Source organism: Oncorhynchus nerka, linkage group LG1, assembly GCF_034236695.1.
Source record: "Oncorhynchus nerka isolate Pitt River linkage group LG1, Oner_Uvic_2.0, whole genome shotgun sequence".
In the NCBI taxonomy this organism is placed as follows: domain Eukaryota; kingdom Metazoa; phylum Chordata; class Actinopteri; order Salmoniformes; family Salmonidae; genus Oncorhynchus; species Oncorhynchus nerka.
In genome coordinates this window covers 32,861,403-32,883,345 of record NC_088396.1, presented here as the reverse complement: position 1 = coordinate 32,883,345, position 21,943 = coordinate 32,861,403, and the positions used below count along the sequence as shown (strand labels likewise).

The 21,943-nt window shown below is 40.9% G+C and overlaps 1 protein-coding gene across 1 annotated transcript in view; it reads right to left on the bottom strand.

Annotated features, from left to right (window-relative positions):
* The window catches only part of LOC115129480 (interleukin-1 receptor type 1-like), a 32,102-nt gene extending 11,023 nt beyond the window's left edge, over positions 1-21,079 (bottom strand). Inside the window, exons 1-2 of the mRNA XM_029659872.2 lie at positions 20,807-21,079; positions 2,717-2,794 (exon numbers count right to left, since the gene is read on the bottom strand). Of these exons, the coding sequence (XP_029515732.1) occupies positions 2,717-2,792 (76 nt within the window). The 5' untranslated portion in view covers positions 2,793-2,794; positions 20,807-21,079. The remainder of the gene's footprint in view (positions 1-2,716; positions 2,795-20,806) is intronic.
* Positions 21,080-21,943: the final 864 nt, after the last annotated feature.

The following is a 21,943-nucleotide window of genomic DNA, read 5'->3' as shown; positions in this document are numbered from 1 at the left end:
AAACAGCATACGCCGGTGGTGGTTTTGGTTCAAAGTGATGTGTATGAGTTTCAGGCCTCTGTATTAAGGGTAAAACTAGGTCCTCAAAATAAGGCCTTACGAAAGACATATGGTATTGTGTTAAATATATATATTTTATGATAACATTCACTAAGGATCTCATTTAATACTGGGTGAACTCCATATGACTGAAAATGGATGAATGCAACAACCATGTCTCTGTTAATAACAAATATTGTCATGGGTGGTAACTACAATTTACTCAGAAGGCAAGACAATCTGGGAAATATTTGAATAAGGCTTTACACTAAGCAGAAAGTTGATTTAACACGGTTCCGGTTTTTATATGGGGTCCATAGACAACACTTTCAGTGTTGATTTAAAGGTCATGTATAGTTCAAAGGAAGTTTTTCATGAAATTGGATGATATTTGAAGGAAACCAGATCAAATTATGATGATCAAGGTATGAAAAATGACTGTAGATTCTACATTGATAAAGTTTGATCATAAAGTTACTGGTCCCCTCCCCCACGTCAAACACTTAGATGAATTATTTAGGTAACAACGTGACATCACGTTAACTCTTATTTTAATACACCAATGGTACTCTACCATGATATTCTCTTACCTAATTTAAATAACTATAATCTTTTAACCAACATCGGAGAAGACATGTTTGCAGAGGGGCATGGTTTATATAGCTACAGTGCCTTGCGAAAGTATTCGGCCCCCTTGAACTTTGCGACCTTTTGCCACATTTCAGGCTTCAAACATAAAGATATAAAACTGTATTTTTTTGTGAAGAATCAACAACAAGTGGGACACAATCATGAAGTGGAACGACATTTATTGGATATTTCAAACTTTTTTAACAAATCAAAAACTGAAAAATTGGGCGTGCAAAATTATTCAGCCCCCTTAAGTTAATACTTTGTAGCGCCACCTTTTACTGCGATTACAGCTGTAAGTCGCTTGGGGTATGTCTCTATCAGTTTTGCACATCGAGAGACTGAATTTTTTCCCCATTCCTCCTTGCAAAACAGCTCGAGCTCAGTGAGGTTGGATGGAGAGCATTTGTGAACAGCAGTTTTCAGTTCTTTCCACAGATTCTCGATTGGATTCAGGTCTGGACTTTGACTTGGCCATTCTAACACCTTGATATGTTTATTTTTGAACCATTCCATTGTAGATTTTGCTTTATGTTTTGGATCATTGTCTTGTTGGAAGACAAATCTCCGTCCCAGTCTCAGGTCTTTTGCAGACTCCATCAGGTTTTCTTCCAGAATGGTTCTGTATTTGGCTCCATCCATCTTCCCATCAATTTTAACCATCTTCCCTGTCCCTGCTGAAGAAAAGCAGGCCCAAACCATGATGCTGCCACCACCATGTTTGACAGTGGGGATGTTTTGCATTGTTGCCAAAAAGTTCAATTTTGGTTTCATCTGACCAGAGCACCTTCTCCAACATGTTTGGTGTGTCTCCCAGGTGGCTTGTGGCAAACTTTAAACAACACTTTTTATGGATATCTTTAAGAAATGGCTTTCTTCTTGCCACTCTTCCATAAAGGCCAGATTTGTGCAATATACGACTGATTGTTGTCCTATGGACAGAGTGTCCCACCTCAGCTGTAGATCTCTGCAGTTCATCCAGAGTGATCATGGGCCTCTTGGCTGCATCTCTGATCAGTCTTTTCCTTGTATGAGCTGAAAGTTTAGAGGGACGGCCAGGTCTTGGTCGATTTGCAGTGGTCTGATACTCCTTCCATTTCAATATTATCTCTTGCACAGTGCTCCTTGGGATGTTTAAAGCTTGGGAAATCTTTTTGTATCCAAATCCGGCTTTAAACTTCTTCACAACAGTATCTCGGACCTGCCTGGTGTGTTCCTTGTTCTTCATGATGCTCTCTGCGCTTTTAACGGACCTCTGAGACTATCACAGTGCAGGTGCATTTATACGGAGACTTGATTACACACAGGTGGATTGTATTTATCATCATTAGTCATTTAGGTCAACATTGGATCATTCAGAGATCCTCACTGAACTTCTGGAGAGAGTTTGCTGCACTGAAAGTAAAGGGGCTGAATAATTTTGCACGCCCAATTTTTCAGTTTTTGATTTGTTAAAAAAGTTTGAAATATCCAATAAATGTCGTTCCACTTCATGATTGTGTCCCACTTGTTGTTGATTCTTCACAAAAAAATACAGTTTTATATCTTTATGTTTGAAGCCTGAAATGTGGCAAAAGGTCGCAAAGTTCAAGGGGGCCGAATACTTTCGCAAGGCACTGTAGATAGCTACTCTACTGGTGCCAAAATGTGACTGAATGGTGTCAGAAAATATAATTACACGTTTACCCTATTAATCTATGGCAAATATTCTTATATTTTTCCCCTTTCATGTTTGTCTGGTGTTAGCTAGTTACTGGCTAGCCAGGTCTTCAGCCAGTATGGAACAAATGGGGGAAGGGTAGTTTAAAACTGCACGCAGATATTTGCAGTGTTGCTTTATAAAATTATATAATTCCATCAACACCCACCAGAGGTCAGACTTAAATCATGACAAAGTGAAGGACCATGTTTCCGGATATAGAGCTGTTAACTTGATCCAGTTGAATTCAATCAGTACTTCTAGCTGTCCTCGTAACATGGTTGATTGATTTGTTGATTGATTGATTGATGGCTGATGAATTCTGTGGGTAAAGTTCATCCTACTTACCTCCTACTGCCTTGGAGTTGCCAGTGAGACAGAGGAGTGAGAAGAGCAAGAGCTGCAACCTCTGACTCCAATCCATAGCTGAAACAAAGAGACACACAGAATCACTTGTGAGTTTTAGTCACACATTGACATAATAGACTCAAACAAACTATCAGAATCTTCATCAAGTGAAATGATCAGACACACAAAAGTACCATGCTTCTTTCTGACCATCCACTTAATCTCTTACTTGTCAACTGAATGTCTGTCTCCCACACTCCACAGCTACACAGATTATCCAGTGTTAAATCAACACAGAGAGTGTTAAATTAACACTGAAAGTGTGTACCCCGATAGAGACTGGAACATTTTAAATAAACACACTGCTAGGTATAAAGCCTTATTTTTTATTTGTTTTTACTTTTTCCTCGAGTGCATTGCCTTTCAAGTGAATTGTAGAGATACAGTACTATCCGAGACTGTATTTGTTAGTGACAGAGACATGGTTGTTGCATTCATCAGCTTTCCGAGCAGCTAACCGATCGCTGCAGCTGTACATAGCCCATCTGTAAATAGCCCGTCCAATCTACCTACTTCATCCCCATAATGTTTTTATTTACTTTTCTGCTCTTTTGCACACCAGTATTTCTACTTGCACATCATCATCTGCACATCTATCACTCTAGTGTTAATTTGCTAAATTGTAATTACTTGCTACTGTGACCTATTTTTTGTCTTACCTCCTCACGCCATTTGCACACACTGTATATAGACTTTGTTTTTTTCTATTGTGTTATTGACTGTACGCTTGTTTATTCCATGTGTAACTCTGTGTTGTCGTTTGTGTTGCACTGCTTTGCTTTATTGTGGCCAGGTAGCAGTTGTAAATTAGAACTTGTTCTCAACTAGCCTACCTGGTTAAATAAAGGTTAAATAAAACAAAATATATATTTTCAGTCCAAGGGACTACACCAAGTGAGATCATGAGCAAATATGTTATCATAAATTGTTTATTATTTAACACAATACAAAACATTATTCATATGGCATAATGTTAAGGGCCTACTCTGAACATAACTAAATGTTGAATTAACACTCAGTGTTGTAAAATAACCCCAGTGTTGGTGTTAATAACCAGAGTTGAACCAACACCACACCCATCATAATCACATTTCACAGCATGCTCTATTTCAGGTTGATTTATAAAAAATTGCAAGTACAATAATTAATTAATGTTATGCATCTCAAATATATATGTCATACATTTTCCAAACTAAGCCGACGTGTTACTTGGATTTATTGCGCCAGTTACTGAACTGGTTGTTCCAGTTTAGATGCTTTAGGTCAGGTATTCCCAAACTGGGGTATGTACAATGCCGTCGGGGGTATGCCAAATATAAATGTGATTCACATTTTCAAACAGTCCGTTTATATTTTCCAACGGGGCTGTGCATTTGGGTGAGGTTTGTTTCTCACCTTAGTAGCCTTGTTTCACTGCCAAAAATCAAAAGCGAAATAACAACACAATGTCAAATACAGGTAGCCTGGTCAAATAATTAACATCCAATCACATTAACCGTTACTCTCTCGCGGGAATTCCGATAACGGTCCGTATGCAGCCAACTGCGCTGGTGCTCGTTCTGTTTGCTAGAAAATGGATAAATGGTTTTAAAAAAGTAAGGTCCGCGTCCATAGAGACACATACCAGCAGTACTACACCTGCAAATGTCGACAACACACGTTGTTCTGCTTCCACGAGCACATCCAATGCTAGCATCAGTAGTTCTCCATTTGTTGTTAGCCCAGCTAGCATGGACACTGACAGTTGTGAATCTGATGCAGCCGAAGAGCTACTCCCCCCTTACCCGGGAAAGCACCGAGCAACAGACAGGGACGTTGGACCATTGAAGAGGCGCAAATATGATGGGAACTACATTGATTTGGGGTTCACTTATATTGGGAGTAGTGCCTTTCCTCAGCCACAGTGTGTCATATGTGCAAAAGTACTATCTCACAACTCGATGAAACCTTCACTCTTGCACAGACATTTAGAAACAGAACATGCCAAACTTAAAAATAAGCCACGGGAGGTTTTGAGCGAAAATTAAGATGACTTTCGAGTAGTAAGACATGTATAAAAGCAACAGATACCATTAATAAGAATTTGTTCTTAACTGACTTGCCTAGTTAAATAAAGGTTAAATAATTTAACATTTAATTGACAGTGTGGGAGAGTAACCTTCATTCACTTTCCTCTATGCCAGATGTGGTGATCGTCTACTAATGACTTACTATAATAAGCTTAATACTGTACTTCTCTCGGAGCATTCCCACCATCCATTTGAATAGGCAGACATTGTTACTGCAGCTGGTTGGCTGGTTGTCCATTTCGGGAACACTTTACTGTAGGTGTCCTTACGAATGCACTCATGAAGCCTTTTTAAGAGCTGTGTTACACATTATAATATTTGTCATAAGCTGTCATGAACAGTTTTAAATGGTAATGAGTTGCGGCATTAGATTATATAAAACTAGTTGTAATTGGTGTCAAAGAGGACTGTTCATCCTGTCATATGCTCTAATGTCAACTGCTACACAGTCTGCAAGACAACTTTTGTCATATGTTATTACATGCTACATACCAGATGTTATAATAGGGTGTTTTGTCATTTACCAACCTTATTAAATTGAATGGAATGACGGACGTCATAACCTTGTCATATGGCTTTATAGTGTGTGCACAAACACCTTCAGTATAGTGACTTTCATTTGAGGTGTTATGAAACAGTTACTGTATGAATGTGCTTATACCACAGGTCGAGTTGAATATCACAAAATGTTACCATTCAAATGATCTCCAAGAAACATGGGCAAATGGGAGCACAGATGTAGATTTGATTCTGGCGCCTACTAGCACTCTTGTCTCCACATCCTGTAGTGCCTCTGTCAAGGCACAGCCTTATCGCTGTAGCCTAGCAGTTAACAGCGCTGGGCCAATAATTGAAAGATTGCAGGTTCGAATCCCCAAGCTTACTTGGTGAAAAATCAGTTTGTTCTCTTGAGCAAGGCACTTAACCCTAATCACTTTGGATAAGAGCGTCTACTAAATTACTAAAATCTAAAAATGTAAATGCATATCGCCAATGGCACATCGTCCAGAATAGACACTATGTTGTTACACGATATAAAGCAAAGATATTGAAAACTCCATGTAGAAGCAGAATGTACATTTGATATCATTCTCATTACAAGTGGACATAAGTAGTCTGACACCACAGAGTTGATAACTTAGTTATAATAACAGTTGTTATACAGTTATACACCTCCACTGTGAAGTGTGTCTGTCAGATTTAGTATAATCTGGCCAGTCAACCAAACATCCCCCTTGATAAAAAGTCAAGCTTGTATTGAAGGAGGGAATTGAAAAGTCCAAGAGACTATCATGTTTCAGGAGAAGACCCAGATGCAGACAGTGTCAAAGTAACAAAAGTGTATTACTAGAACAGGGGGCAGGCAAAGTGACAGGTCAAGGGCAGGCAGAGGTCAGTAATCCAGATCAGAGTCCATAAGGCACAGAACGGCAGGCAGTCGTGGGGTCAGGGCAGGCAGAGTGGTCAAAAAACAGGAAAACAGAAACTAGAACAAGGCAGGAGCAAGGGAAAAACACTGGCAGGCTTGATGACCAAAACTAACTGGCAACAGAGAACACAGGTATAAATACACTGAGGATAATGGGGAAGATGGGCGACACCTGGAGGGGGATGGAGACAAGGACAAAGACAGGTGAAACAGATCAGGGTGTGACAGAGTCAAGTCATGCAGGTAGTCAATCCAGACCAGCTGAGAACAGGAAGCTTAGCTTTCACAACCCTGACCTCATGACTCTTATGCCTCACAGTATCATCACCCCAGGGATAGCCAACCCTGCTGCTGGACAGCAACTGGGGTTGCAGGCTTTTGCTAAATCACACCTGATGTTTGACATTTTACTGCACTATAAGGATCTAATAACGCAAGCAATTCGCTGCACCCACTATAACAACTACTAAACTGTCTATGTGAGCAATAAACTTTGATTCGATTTTTGATTCAACTAATCAGTCCTAGTGAGCAGCTAGCAGAATCATGTGTTCTTGTGAAGGGTTTGAGTGCAGCAAGGTAGTTCTCCCAGGTTAGGTTTGTTCACCCCTGGTGATCATTTTCATTCAACTAATAGCTTTCTGTGGTGGAATGTGTCTGGCCCTGCTCCAGGTATGAGGTATTAGCTCGAAAATAAAAGAGAGCCGCACACTCTTGGAGCTCAGATGCAAAAATGTAATACCAACGTTTCGACAGCCAAGCTGTCTTCATCAGGGTATAATCACAAACACTGCGAGATGACTCGTTTATATAGTGTCAAAAGACACAGGTGTCTGTAATCATGGCCAGGAGTGGCCTAATATCATTGGTTAATAATCAAATATTAAAATGTCATACAAAGAACAGCATACAAACAAATGGATAGCAAACGATCATAGATTAATTTGACTATACAAGTTTACACACAATTACAATGGCAAAGTCACAATAATCACAAGAATGGCTTCAGATCAAAGTCTACGTTGAGACCGAAGGGCGCAAGGGTCTTTAAATTAAAGATCCAGGCAGCCTCTCGTTTTAACAATAAATTATCAAGGTCACCCCCTCTCCTAGGGAGGGTGACATGTTCGATGCCAATATAACGCAGAGACGAAATCGAGTGGGGTATTAGCTCGCCTACCTGCGTGTCACGGGCTGTGGTGGTTGACTACCGTCACGGGCTGTGGTGGTTGACTACCGTCACGGGCTGTGGTGGTTGACTACCGTGGTGACTCCTGTAGTCAAATATTTTTTGTTTTCCGTGAAGGCCTGCCCCAGATTGTCTCTACACAGAAATTCCTCTATGGACTTCACCAAGTGAGATCCTAAGTGAATATGTTATCATTCAAATTGATCTATTTAAAGGTATTGGACAGTCAAAATCATGTTTTCCATGAAACTGGATGACATCTGAAGGAAACCAGATCAAAGTGTGATGACCGAAGTATGAAAAATGACAATTGATTCTAGATTGATAATGTTTGATCATAAAGTTACTGGTCACCTCCCCCATGTCAAACACTTGGATTCATTATTAACGGGACAAGGTGACATCGCCTTCAGTCTCATTTTAATGAACCAATTGCAACATTTAAAAAAGTACTGCCTTGTAACCAACTTTGGAGAAGGCATGTTTACATAGGGATGTGGTATATAGCTAGATACCTACTCTACTCGTGCCAAAATGTAACTTTAGGGTGTCATCAAATATAAAAGTTTACCCTGTTCATCAATGGCAACGATTCTTATATGTTTCCCCTTTCATCTCTGTCTGGTGTTAGCTAGTTACTGGCTAGCTAGGTCTTCAGCTAGCATGGAACAAAGGGGGTAGGTGTCATTCAAAACTCATGTCTTTTAAAAAAGAGCAAGGTTGGTTTTGGGGACTCTGGGTTACTGAGATATGACCGAGCGGGTCAAATCAGAAGACTGGAGATTTGACATAGTAGGGGCGTGGTTTCAGGAAGTCATTTTTGGCCACCCGTGAGAGTAAATGTAATTTCAGTTCATCTGTTCTGTTGAATTGCTAACAATTTTTTTTTAGCTTTAATTAAGCCTACATAAGTATATGAGTTCCTTAAAAGCCTATGCAAATCATAATTGGATATCCCCAATGGGATAGTAATAATAATGTTTTTAAAAAATGTATTAGATTATGTGATGTGGAATAACTTTCAAGTAAAATGTTGCAGTGTACAAAATTAACATGTCCAACAGGAATGACATTTACTCTCACGGGTGGCCAAAAATAACTATCTAAAAGCCACATCCCTAATAAGCCACACCTCCTGAAAATAATCTATGGATTATGTTAAAAAAGACCGAGCTGCTTGGGCAACCAGAAAGAAAGTGAATAAAAACGAATTTGATAACCCATGTTTGGATCATTTGAAAAACCCAACATAGTGGGTTATTCACGCAATCTGTCACATTATGCTGGCTTGCAAAGTGATGTGTAAATCTGATAAATATCCAGCAAGAATGGGGATATCCAACCTGAATTTTAGATCACTAGCAACCTGCAATTAATAATTTTATTTAACCATCTTACATATACAACCTTATTTGTTCATTGAAAATGGTGAGTAAACTCACACACAGGGTGTGCTTGAAAGGATGCACATAACTCTGCAATGTTGTGTTGTATTGGAGAGAGTCTCAGGCTTAAATCATTTTCCACACACAGTCTGTGCCTGTATTTAGTTTTTATGCTAGAGAGGGCCGAGAATCCACTCTCACACAAGTACGTGGTTGCAAAGGGCATCAGTGTCTTAACAGCGCTATTTGCCAAGGCAGAATACTCCGAGCGAAGTCCAATCCAGAAATCTGGCAGTGACTTCTAATTAAATTACATTTTCACAGAACCGCTTGTTGCAATTTCGATGAGGTTCTCTTGTTTAGATATCGGTAAGTGGACTGGAGGCAGGGCATGAAAGGGATAATGAATCCAGTTGCCTGGGTTGTCCATTTGGGGAAAGTACCTGCGTAATTTCACACCCAGCTCACTCAGGTGCTTCGCATTTGACATTTGACATTGTTCGTAAGCTTGAGTTGATTTGCACACAAAAAAACATACAATGATGAAAAGACCTGTGTGTTGTCCTTGTTAATGCAGACAGAAAAGAGCTCCAACTTCCTAATCATAGCCTCAATTTTGTCCTGCCCATTGAATATAGTTATAGAGAGTCCCTGTAATCCTAGATTCAGATCATTCAGGTGAGAAAAATCATCATGCAAGTGGTCAAACAAGTGAAAATTATGGTCAGTAAAGAAAACTTTACTCTCATCTCTCAATTAAAAAACGTGTCAATACTTTCCCCCTTGATAAGCAGCACAATTCTGTATGTTGTAAAAGCGTTACATGGTCGCCGCCGATATCAGGGGCCTTGCTATAACAAAGTCAACCATTTTCACTGTAGTGTCCAAAACGTCTTTCAAGCTGTCAGGTATTCCCTTGGCAGTTAGAGCCTCTTGGTGGATTCTGCAGTGTACCCAAGTGGCATCGGGAGAAACTGCTTGTTTAACCCCTTACCGCTCCACTATGTCTCCCTGTCATGGCTTTTGCGCCATTAGTACAGATACCAACACTTCTTGACCACCAAAGTCCATTTGATGTCACTAAGCTGTCCAGTACTTAAAAAAGATTATCTTCTGTTGTCCTGGTTTTCAGTGGTTTGCAGAAGAGGATGTCTTCCTTAACTGACCCTCCATAAACGTAAGGGACTTGTACCAGGAGCTGTGCCAGGCCCGCCACATCTGTTGACTCATCCAGCTGTAACGCATAGAATTCCCTGTCTGGTATCCGAAGCAGTAATTGTTTCAAAACATCTCCTGCCATGTCACTGATGCGTCGTGAAACAGTGTTGTTTGATGCAGGCATTGTCTGTTTAGTTTTTTGGGCCTTTTCCCCCAGCATTGTCCCAACCATATCCGCGGCAGCAAGAAGAATTAAGTCCTCCACAATAGTATGGGGCTTGCCTGTGCTAGCCACCATATAGGATGCTTCTAGCTCCTTCTTATTTTTTAAATTTTACCTTTATTTAACTAGGCAAGTCAGTTAAGAACACATTCTTACTTACAATGATGTCCTACCTCAGACAACGCTGGGCCTATGGGACTGCCAATCATGACCGGTTGTGATACAGCCTGGAATCAAACCAGGGTCTGTAGTGATGCCTCTAGCACTGAGATGCGGTGCCTTAGACCACTGTGCCACTCGGGTCCCTCATATCTGACATGATTGACCTCTCACAATGAATCTGATAACTGATGTCAGAGACGTGAAGCCAAAACAAAGTGAAGATTGAGTGTAAAATAAGATAACACAACTCATAAAAGAACATAACAGAGAAGAACGTCAAGACAGTATAGAGAAGAACATCAAGGTACTACAAAATATACAATTAAAAAAACACAAAATGTCAACTAACTGATTGAAACATAGTCAACACTTTACTCCGAAGTCAACCACACAAGACCAAAAATTCCACCTACTTTTTAGCAGGTTACTCTTTAGTCCTCATGCAAGGCCACAGCTCTGTAAGCTATCTCTGCAACACGTGCATGGTCCATTGTTTTTACTCCATGATCATACAGAGTACTAACCAGCAACAACTATCACATTCCTAGCACTTAGCAACACACATTTTTTTTACCTTTATTTAACTAGGCAAGTCAGTTAAGAACAAATTCTTATTTTCAATGACTGCCTATGAACAGTGGGTTAACTGCCTGTTTAGGGGCAGAACGACAGATAGTAAGACAGATAAGGTTAATCTTTCTGTCACTTGCACCCACAGCACAACTTCTTGACTGAGGAAAAGAGGAATTAATTTGTGTCCAAGCCTTCAAAACAATGATCTCTAAGTCCTGTCTGTCAAACACCTCAATTTCCTCGATAATAATCAGATTTGCTTGTAATACAACTCCTCAACCACTAGAGGTTGTGTATACGTGTGGTCTAAGATTTGCTTGTAATACAACTCCTCAACCACTAGAGGTTGTGTATACGTGTGGTCTAAGATTTGCTTGTAATACAACTCCTCAACCACTAGAGGTTGTGTATACGTGTGGTCTAAGATTTGCTTGTAATACAACTCCTCAACCACTAGAGGTTGTGTATACGTGTGGTCTAAGATTTGCTTGTAATACAACTCCTCAACCACTAGAGGTTGTGTATACGTGTGGTCTAAGATTTGCTTGTAATACAACTCCTCAACCACTAGAGGTTGTGTATACGTGTGGTCTAAGATTTGCTTGTAATACAACTCCTCAACCACTAGAGGTTGTGTATACGTGTGGTCTAAGATTTGCTTGGTGACACTCAAACTTTCCTGTCAAATTCAAATTTGATAAACACCAACTTTTGCGGGAAAATTTTGCACAGGCAATGTTTATAATATTTTTTGTGCATATGCACCATTCATAAATGAGGCTCCAGAACAGGGAGTTCCTCAAAATCCTAATACCTTAAAGAATATGGATTTTAGAATAAAATAATGTTTAAACTTGGAATCTTTAGTTGCTACGTATAAATTCAAAATATAGACCCACTGATTGTTATAGAATATAACTTATGAATCCCTCATAAGCTTAGTTAAATTGTTGTACACCATCAGAACCCAAAATAAAAGCTTGCTTTATTCCAATGTTTGTAAACAATGTAAATGTAAACAAACACTATATAGCCTCAAAACATGGTTAAAACTATAATTGTACTATGATGGATGGTCAGTCTTCGCATGCATAGCTCTGTCTATAAATTTGATAGTGTTTACATTTCTCCAGGCCAATCCCTCATCTTTTTACCAAAACACGGGTTGGGTTACCACTTTGTTATTGTTTCAGTTGTGGATTCTAGCTTTAAAGTTATATAAGTTATCACTGGTTAACCTCTGCAGGATAGTTTACTGCCATTATTTTTTGCATTTGACGCTTCAGTCACAAGAACAGAGAGATTGTCCTCAGCTATCTTCCCCGCAAGGACCCGCACGGTAGCAGTTGAAAAATTGAGGAAAGCTGAGTGCCCTCCAACCTCATCACCAAGCTGGGGATCCTGGGACTGATAACCTCCCTCTGCAACTGGATCCTGAACTTTGTAATGGGACGGCCCCAGACCCCAGGTGGTGAGGGTAGGCAACAACACTTCTGCCATGCTGACCATCAACACAGGGGCCCCTCATGGGTATGTGTTTAATCTCCTACTGTATTCCTTGTTCACCCACGACTGCATGGCCACGCACAACTCCAACACCATCATCAAGTTTGATGGCGATGAGACAACCTACCGGGATTAAGACAGAGACTTGGCATTGTGGTGCCAGGACAACAATCTATCCCTTAACGTCAGTAAGACCAAGGAGCTGATCGTGGACTACAGCATAAAGAGGGGAGAGCACGGCCACATCCACATGGATTCGGCTGTAGTGGAGCGGATTGAGAGCTTCAACTTCCTTGGTGTCCACATCACTAAGGACTTACACTCAAACACCCTCACAGTCGTGAAGAGGGAACGACAGCGCCTCTTCCCCCTCAAGAGGCTGAAAAGATTGGTCATGGGCCCTCGGATCCTCAAAAAGTTCTATAGCTGCACCATCGAGAGCATCTTGACTGGCTGCATCACAGCTCTGTAAGGCAAATACACCGCCCTCGAACGCCATCCAGGACCTCTACAGTATATCAGGCAGTGTCAGAGGAAGGCCGAAATATTGCCAAAGATTCCAGTCACCAAAGCCATAAACTGTTCACTCTGATACCGTCCAGCAAACAGTGGTCGAACCAACAGACTCCGAGACAGCTTCTACACCCAAGACTTAAGACTATGAAATAGCCATAAGATTGCTAAATAGTTAATTAAATGGTTACCCGTTTGGATATCCACACTTACCCTATCTTGCTCTGACTCTATGCACACTTAGGCCGTGTCTACATTTGACACTTACATGTGACTTCTGCAATCAGAATACGAGATCCCATTGAAAAGATGTCTAGATGCACAAAAGATGCATTGTGATGTGATTGTGTTCAGATCTGTCTGACCACCTCAGGAGGAAGTCAGGGATGCATTGTGTGTGGATTTCTCCTCAGTCTGGACAAATTCATGCTACCGAAAGTGCATACAGTGGGCAACATCATCAGCACGTGCCCACAAGTCTCCATAAAACTTGTGTTTTGTGACTGAGAGGTAGCTTTTCATTATAACGTTGGAGGAAATACATTCCAAGCGTATGTTTGCTGGCATCATCAATGCTAGCCAGCAAGCTAATATTTAGAAAAACATTTTTCTGTTTCGCTACAATTATGCTAACCTGTTTGCAATCCCTTTAGCATTGCTTGCTAGCTAGCTACAGAGGTTAGCAAAGCTTGTCACCTATATCAGTTACAGTTGAAGTCGGAAGTTTACATACACTCAGGTTGGATTCATTAAAACTTATTTTTCAATCACTCCACAAATGTCTTGTTAACAAACTATAGTTTTGGCAAGTCGGTTAGGACATTCTACTCTGTGCATGGCAAAAGTCATTTTTCCAACAATTGTTTACAGATCATTTCCCTTGTAATTCACTGTATCACAATTCCAGTGGGTCAGAAGTTTATATACACTAAGTTGACTGTGCCTTTAAACAGCTTGGAAAATTCCAGAAAATGATGTCATAGCTGTAGAAGCTTCTGATAGGCTAATTAAAATAATTTGAGTCAATTGGAGGTGTACTTGTGGATGTATTTCAAGGCTACCTTCAAACGCAGTGCCTCTTTGCTTGACATCATGGGAAAATCAAAAGAAATCAGCTAAGACCTCAGAAAGAAAATTGTAGACCTCCACAAGTCTGGTTCATCCTTGGGAGCAATTTCCAAACGCCTGAAGGTACCATGTTCATCTGTACAAACAATTGTACGCAAGTATATAAACACCATGGGACCACGCAGCTGTCATACCGCTCAGGAAGGAGACGCGTTCTGTCTCCTAGAGATGAATGTACTTTGGTGCAAAAAGTGCAAATCAATCCCAGAACAATCATCAAAGGACCCATTGAAGATGCTGGACGAAACAGGTGCAAAAGTATCTATATCCACAGTAAAAAGAGTCCTATATCGACAAAACCTTGAAAGGCCGCTAAGCAAGGAGAAGCCACAGCTCCAAAACCGCCATAAAAAGCCAAACTATGGTTTGCAACTGCACATGGGGACAAAGATCGTACTTTTTGGAGAAATGTCCTCTGGTCTGATGAAACAAAAATAGAACTGTTTGGCCCTAATGACCATCATTGTGTTTGGAGGAAAAAGGGTGAGGCTTGCAAGCCGAAGAACACCATCCCAACCGTGAAACATCATGTTGTGGGGGTGCTTTGCTGCAGGAGGGACTGGCGCACTTCACAAAATAGATGGCATCATGAGGTTGGAAAATTATGTGGATATATTGAAGCAACATCTCAAGACATCAGTCAGGACGTTAAAGCTTGGTCACAAATGGGTCTTCCAAATGGACAATGACCCCAAGCAAACTTCTAAAGTTGTGGAAAAATGGCTTAAGGACAACAAAGTCAAGGTATTGGAGTGGCCATCACAAAGCACTGACCTCAATCCTATAGAAAACTTTTGGGCAGAACTGAAAAAGTGTGTGAGAGCAAGGAGGCCTACAAACCTGACTCAGTTACACCAGTCCCGTCAGGAGGAATGGACTAAAATTCACCCAACTTATTGTGGGAAGCTTGTGGAAGGCTACCTGAAACGTTTGACCCAAGTTAAACAATTTAAAGGCAATGCTACCAAATGCTAATTGAGTGTATGTAAACTTCTGACCCACTGGGAATGTGATGAAAGAAATAAAAGCTGAAATAATTCATTCCCTCTAGTATTATTCTGACATTTCACATTCTTCAAATAAAGTGGTTATCCTAACTGACCTAAAACAGGGAATTTTTACTCGGATTAAATGTCAGGAATAGTGAACAACTGAGTTTAAATGTATTTGGCTAAGGTGTATGTAAACTTCCAACTTCAACGGTAGCTACTGCCATCAAGTTGTTGTTCTGTTAATATAACAATTTTTCTGAATCCACCGTTTGCAGAATGCATACTGGCATTTGCGGGAAAAGAGAATCTGGACAATATGTGGACATGGTGGACACATTTAAATGCAGCTGTAGACACATGACGTGTTCGGAATTCCATTCCAGAACTTCATGATCAGAATACAAAAACTGCATTAACTGTCGAGTCTAGACACGGCCTCACAAGACTATGCATACACATTTAATACACCAGGGATTATCAACTAGATTTGAACGCAAGAATTCCAAACAGATGTGATATTTGACTAAAACAATCATTTGTATACAATCACATATTTATTATGCAAGGGAATACTTGGGAACAGATATACACAATTCAAATCACTTGGAGCTGATTTGCTGTTGTTCTTACAGTCTATTATATACAACAATTTATATACAGCACCAGTCATAATTTGGACACACCTACTCATTCAAGGATTTGTCTTTATTTTTACTATGTTCTATATTGTAGAATAATAGTGAAGACATCAAAACTATGAAATAACACATATGGAATCATGTAGTAGCCAAAAAAGTGTTAAACAAATCAAAATATATTTTATATTTGAAATTCTTCAAAGTAGCCACCCTTTCCCTTGATGACAACTTTGCACACTCTTGGCATTCTCTCAACCAACTTCATGAGGTAGTCACCTGGAATGTATTTCAATTAACAGGTGTCCCTTGATAAAAGTTATTTTGTGGATTTTCTATCCTTCTTAATGCGTTTGAGCCAATCAGTTGTGTTTTGACAACGCAAGGGTGGTATACAGAAGATAGCCCTATTTGGTAAAAGACCAAGTCCATATTTTGGCAAGAACAGCTCAAATAACCAAAGAGAAATGACAGTCCATCATTATTTTAAGACATGAATGTCAGTCAATCTGGATCATTTCAAGAACTTTGAAAGTTTCTTAAAGTGCAGTCGCAAAAACCATCAAGCGCTATGATGAAACTGGCTCTCATGAGAACCGCCACAGGAAAGGAATCCTCAGAGTTATCTCAGCTGCAGAGGATAAGTTCATTAGATTTACCAGCCTCAGAAATTGCAGCCCAAATCAATGCTTCACAGAGTTCAAGTAACAGACACATCTCAACATCAACTGTTCAGAGGACACTGAATTCATGGTCAAATTGCTGCAAGGAAACCACTACTAAAAGGACACCAATAGTAAGAAGAGACTTGCTTGGGCCAAGAAACATGGGCAATGGACATTAGACCATTGGAAATCTGTCCTTTGGTCTGATGAGTCCAACTGTGAGATTTGTGGTCCCAACAGCCATGTCTTTGTGAGAAGCAGAGTAGGTGAATGGATGATCTCCGCATGTGTGGTTCCCACCGTGATTCATGGAGGAGGTGTGATGATGTGGGGGGTGCTTTGCTGGTGACACTGTCTGTGATTTATTTAGCAATCAAGGCACACTTAACCAGCATGGCTACCACAGCATTCTGCAACTATATGCCATCCCATCTGATTTGTGCTTAGTGGGACTATTATTTGTTTTTCAACAGGACAATAACCCAACACACCTCCAGGGCTGTGTAAGGGCTATATGACCAAAAAGAGTGATGGAGTGTTGCATCAGATCACCCGACCTCAAACCAATTGAGATGGTTTAGGATTGACCGCAGAGTGAAGGAAAAGCAGCCAACAAGTGCTCAGCATATGTGGGAACTCCTTCAAGACGGTTGGAAAAGCATTCCAGGTGAAGCTGGTTGAGAGAATGCCAAGAGTGTGTAAAGCTGTCATCAAGGTAAAAGGGTGGCTACAGTACATTGAAGAATCTAAATTCCAAAATATATTTTGATATGTTTAACACTTTTTTGGATACTACATGATTCTATATTTGTTATTTCATAGTCTTGATGTCTTCACTATTATTATACACTGTAGAAAATAGTGAAAATAAATAAAAACCCTTGAATGAGTAGATGTGTCCAAACTTGACTGGTAATGTGTGTATATATTCAGTGGGGAGAACAGGTATTTGATACACTGCCGATTTTGCAGGTTTTTCTACTTACAAAGCATGTAGAGGTCTGTAATTTTTATCATAGGTACACTTCAACTGTGAGCGACGGAATCTAAAACAAAAATCCAGAAAATCACATTGTATGATTTTTAAGTAATTCATTTGCATTTTATTGCATGACATAAGTATTTGATCACCTACCAACAGGTAAGAATTCCAGCTCTCACAGACCTGTTAGTTTTTCTTTAAGAAGCCCTCCTGTTCTCCACTCATTACCTGTATTAACTGCACCTGTTTGAACTCGTTACCTGTATAAAAGAAACCTGTCTACACACTCAATCAAACAGACTCCAACCTCTCCACAATGGCCAAGACCAGAGAGCTGTGTAGGACATCAGGGATAAAATTGTAGACCTGCACAAGGCTGAGACGGGCTACAGAACAATCGGCAAACAGCTTGGTGAGAAGGCAACAACTGTTGGCGCAATTATTAGAACATGGAAGAAGTTCAAGATGACGGTCAATCACCCTCGGTCTGGGGCTCCATGCAAGATCTCACCTCGTGGGGCATCAATGATCATGAGGAAGGTGAGGGATCAGCCCAGAACTACACGGCAGGACCTGGTCAATGACCTGAAGAGAGCTGGGACCACAGTCTCAAAGAAAACCATTAGTAACACACTACGCCGTCATGGATTAAAATCCTGCAGCGCACGCAAGGTCCCCCTGCTCAAGCCAGCGCATGTCCAGGCCCGTCTGAAGTTTGCCAATGACCATCTGGATGATCCAGAGGAGGAATGGGAGAAGGTCATGTGGTCTGATGAGACAAAAATAGAGCTTTTTGGTCTAAACTCCACTCGCCGTGTTTGGAGGAAGAAGAAGGATGAGTACAACCCCAAGAACACCATCCCAACCGTGAAGCATGGAGGTGGAAACATCATTCTTTGGGGATGCTTTTCTGCAAAGGGGACAGGACGACTGCACTGTATTGAGGGGAGGATGGATGGGGCCATGTATCGCGAGATCTTGGCCAACAACCTCCTTCCCTCAGTAAGCGCATTGAAGATGGATCATGGCTGGGTCTTCCAGCATGACAACGACCCGAAACACACAGCCAGGGCAACTAAGGAGTGGCTCCGTAAGAAGCATCTCAAGGTCCTGGAGTGGCCTAGCCAGTCTCCAGACCTGAACCCAATAGAACATCTTTGGAGGGAGCTGAAAGTCCGTATTGCCCAGCGACAGCCCCGGAACCTGAAGGATCTGGAGAAGGTCTGTATGGAGGAGTGGGCCAAAATCCCTGCTGCAGTGTGTGTAAACCTGGTCAAGAACTACAGGAAATGTATGATCTCTGTAATTGCAAAAAGGTTTCTGTACCAAATATTAAGTTCTGCTTTTCTGATGTATCAAATACTTATGTCATGCAATAAAATGCAAATTAATTACTTAAAAATCATACAATGTGATTTTCTCGAATTTTGATTTAGATTCCGTCTCTCACAGTTGAAGTGTACCTATGATAAAAATTACAGACCTCTACATGCTTTGTAAGTAGGAAAACCTGCAAAATTGGCAGAGTATCAAATACTTGTTCTCCCCACTGTATGTACAGTGCCTTGCGAAAGTATTCGGCCCCCTTGAACTTTGCGACCTTTTGCCACATTTCAGGCTTCAAACATAAAGATATAAAACTGTATTTTTTTGTGAAGAATCAACAACAAGTGGGACACAATCATGAAGTGGAACGACATTTATTGGATATTTCAAACTTTTTTAACAAATCAAAAACTGAAAAATTGGGCGTGCAAAATTATTCAGCCCCCTTAAGTTAATACTTTGTAGCGCCACCTTTTGCTGCGTTTACAGCTGTAAGTCGCTTGGGGTATGTCTCTATCAGTTTTGCACATCGAGAGACTGAATTTTTTTCCCATTCCTCCTTGCAAAACAGCTCGAGCTCAGTGAGGTTGGATGGAGAGCATTTGTGAACAGCAGTTTTCAGTTCATTCCACAGATTCTCGATTGGATTCAGGTCTGGACTTTGACTTGGCCATTCTAACACCTGGATATGTTTATTTTTGAACCATTCCATTGTAGATTTTGCTTTATGTTTTGGATCATTGTCTTGTTGGAAGGCAAATCTCCGTCCCAGTCTCAAGTCTTTTGCAGACTCCATCAGCTTTTCTTCCAGAATGGTCCTGTATTTGGCTCCATCCATCTTCCCATCAATTTTAACCATCTTCCCTGTCCCTGCTGAAGAAAAGCAGGCCCAAACCATGATGCTGCCACCACCATGTTTGACAGTGGGGATGGTGTGTTCAGGTGTTGAGCTGTGTTGCTTTTACGCCAAACATAACGTTTTGCATTGTTGCCAAAAAGTTCAATTTTGGTTTCATCTGACCAGAGCACCTTCTTCCACATGTTTGGTGTGTCTCCCAAGTGATCATGGGCCTCTTGGCTGCATCTCTGATCAGTCTTCTCCTTGTATGAGCTGAAAGTTTAGAGGGACGGCCAGGTCTTGGTAGATTTGCAGTGGTCTGATACTCCTTCCATTTCAATATTATCGCTTGCACATTGTTCCTTGGGATGTTTAAAGCTTAGGAAATCTTTTTGTATCCAAATCCGGCTTTAAACTTCTTCACAACAGTATCTCGGACCTGCCTGGTGTGTTCCTTGTTCTTCATGATGCTCTCTGCGCTTTTAACGGACCTCTGAGACTATCACAGTGCAGGTGCATTTATACGGAGACTTGATTACACACAGGTGGATTGTATTTATCATCATTAGTCATTTAGGTCAACATTGGATCATTCAGAGATCCTCACTGAACTTCTGGAGAGAGTTTGCTGCACTGAAAGTAAAGGGGCTGAATAATTTTGCACGCCCAATTTTTCAGTTTTTGATTTGTTAAAAAAAGTTTGAAATATCCAATAAATGTCGTTCCACTTCATGATTGTGTCCCACTTGTTGTTGATTCTTCACAAAAAAATACAGTTTTATATCTTTATGTTTGAAGCCTGAAATGTGGCAAAAGGTCGCAAAGTTCAAGGGGGCCGAATACTTTCGCAAGGCACTGTATATATAAAATGTAATCTATGGGCCAAATTCAGCCAGTGAGCCTCCAGTTTTGGAACCATGATATACACACACATTCACACGCATTACATACTCACACATAAGTAACACACATACCGACAACACAAACACAGCTATACCAACACAACACAAACACACACACACTTTTCCACTCATCATAGCTTAATCGTTGGGACCACAAACCTTACTATAGACAGTCTGTTGTTTAAGCAAGGTTGGGTTCATGGCATAGCTGCTGGACCATTCTGGATACCGCTTTACTTTATTATCAGAACTCATTTGAAACATGCTGTTAATCCTTCCTAGTGGCTACATACACAAGCCCAAGTCTACCAATAGTTCGTAGTAACATTTGCAGTACCTATATGAATACATTTACCTTAGAGATTATAAACCCAAGATGCTCCTCTTCACTTCGTTTCACACGGAGGGGTTTCAGGTTCGCTGAAGTGTGATTTTAAGTTAAACTCTAGGTTGACAAGACAATGCTGTGGGTAGTTTTCTTGAGGTGTGAATCCTCACAGCTGGATTTTCCCCCATTGGATTTGAGAATCCAGTCCTAACCAAACAGAAGTACAGGAGTGAGACAGAAGATGTATGATACCCACACCTTTTAGGGGCCCTGCCTTCTCTCTTAGAGCTAGGAAGTGACTTCTACCTCAGAGATTCACAGCAACATCATGTAGATGCACTTCTTGGAACCTATTGTGCAGTCACAACCACAGGTGCACACAGACTCTTGCTCAAACACGTAGGTGTAGGGAAACTATGCAACCACCAACTTTCTCTTATTTTCGTCTCTTGTTTTGGTTTCATTTTAGTCTTGCTGATCTCAATGGAAGTAGGTCAACTTAAATGTATGAATCGAGCAATAGATAAAACACTACCCAAATAATGTTTGTATATGGGGCCTCCCGAGTGGTGCAGCAGTTTAAGGCACTGCATCGCTGTGCTACAGGCGTCACTACAGATCCGGGTTTGATCCTGGGCTGTGTTGCAGCCGGCTGAGACCGGGAGACCCATTAGGCGGCGCACAATTGCGCCAGAATCGTCCCGGGGTAAGGGAGGGTTTGGCCGGCTGGGATGTCCTTGTCCCATCGCGCTCTCGCAACTTCTCCGGGGACATGCATGCTGACTTCAACCGCCAGCTGTACGGCGTTTCCTCCAACAAATTGGTGTGGCTGGCTTCCTGGCTAAGCAAGCAGTGTGTCAAGAAGCAGTGCGGTTTGGCTGGGTCGTGCATAAGGCATAATGCTATGCTAGGCTATTGATAAACTTACACAAATGCTTGTCTTGCTTTGGCTGTAAAGCATATTTTCAAAATCTGAGATGACAGGGTGATTAACAAAAGGCTAAGCTGTGTTTGAATATATTTCACTTGTGATTTCATGAATATGAATATTTTCTAGTAAGATTTTTTGTCCGTTGCGTTATGCTACTTAGTGTCAGTTGATGACAATTCTCCCGGATCCGGGATGGGTAATTACAAGAAGTTAACCTCTTCAGTCGACCCTCT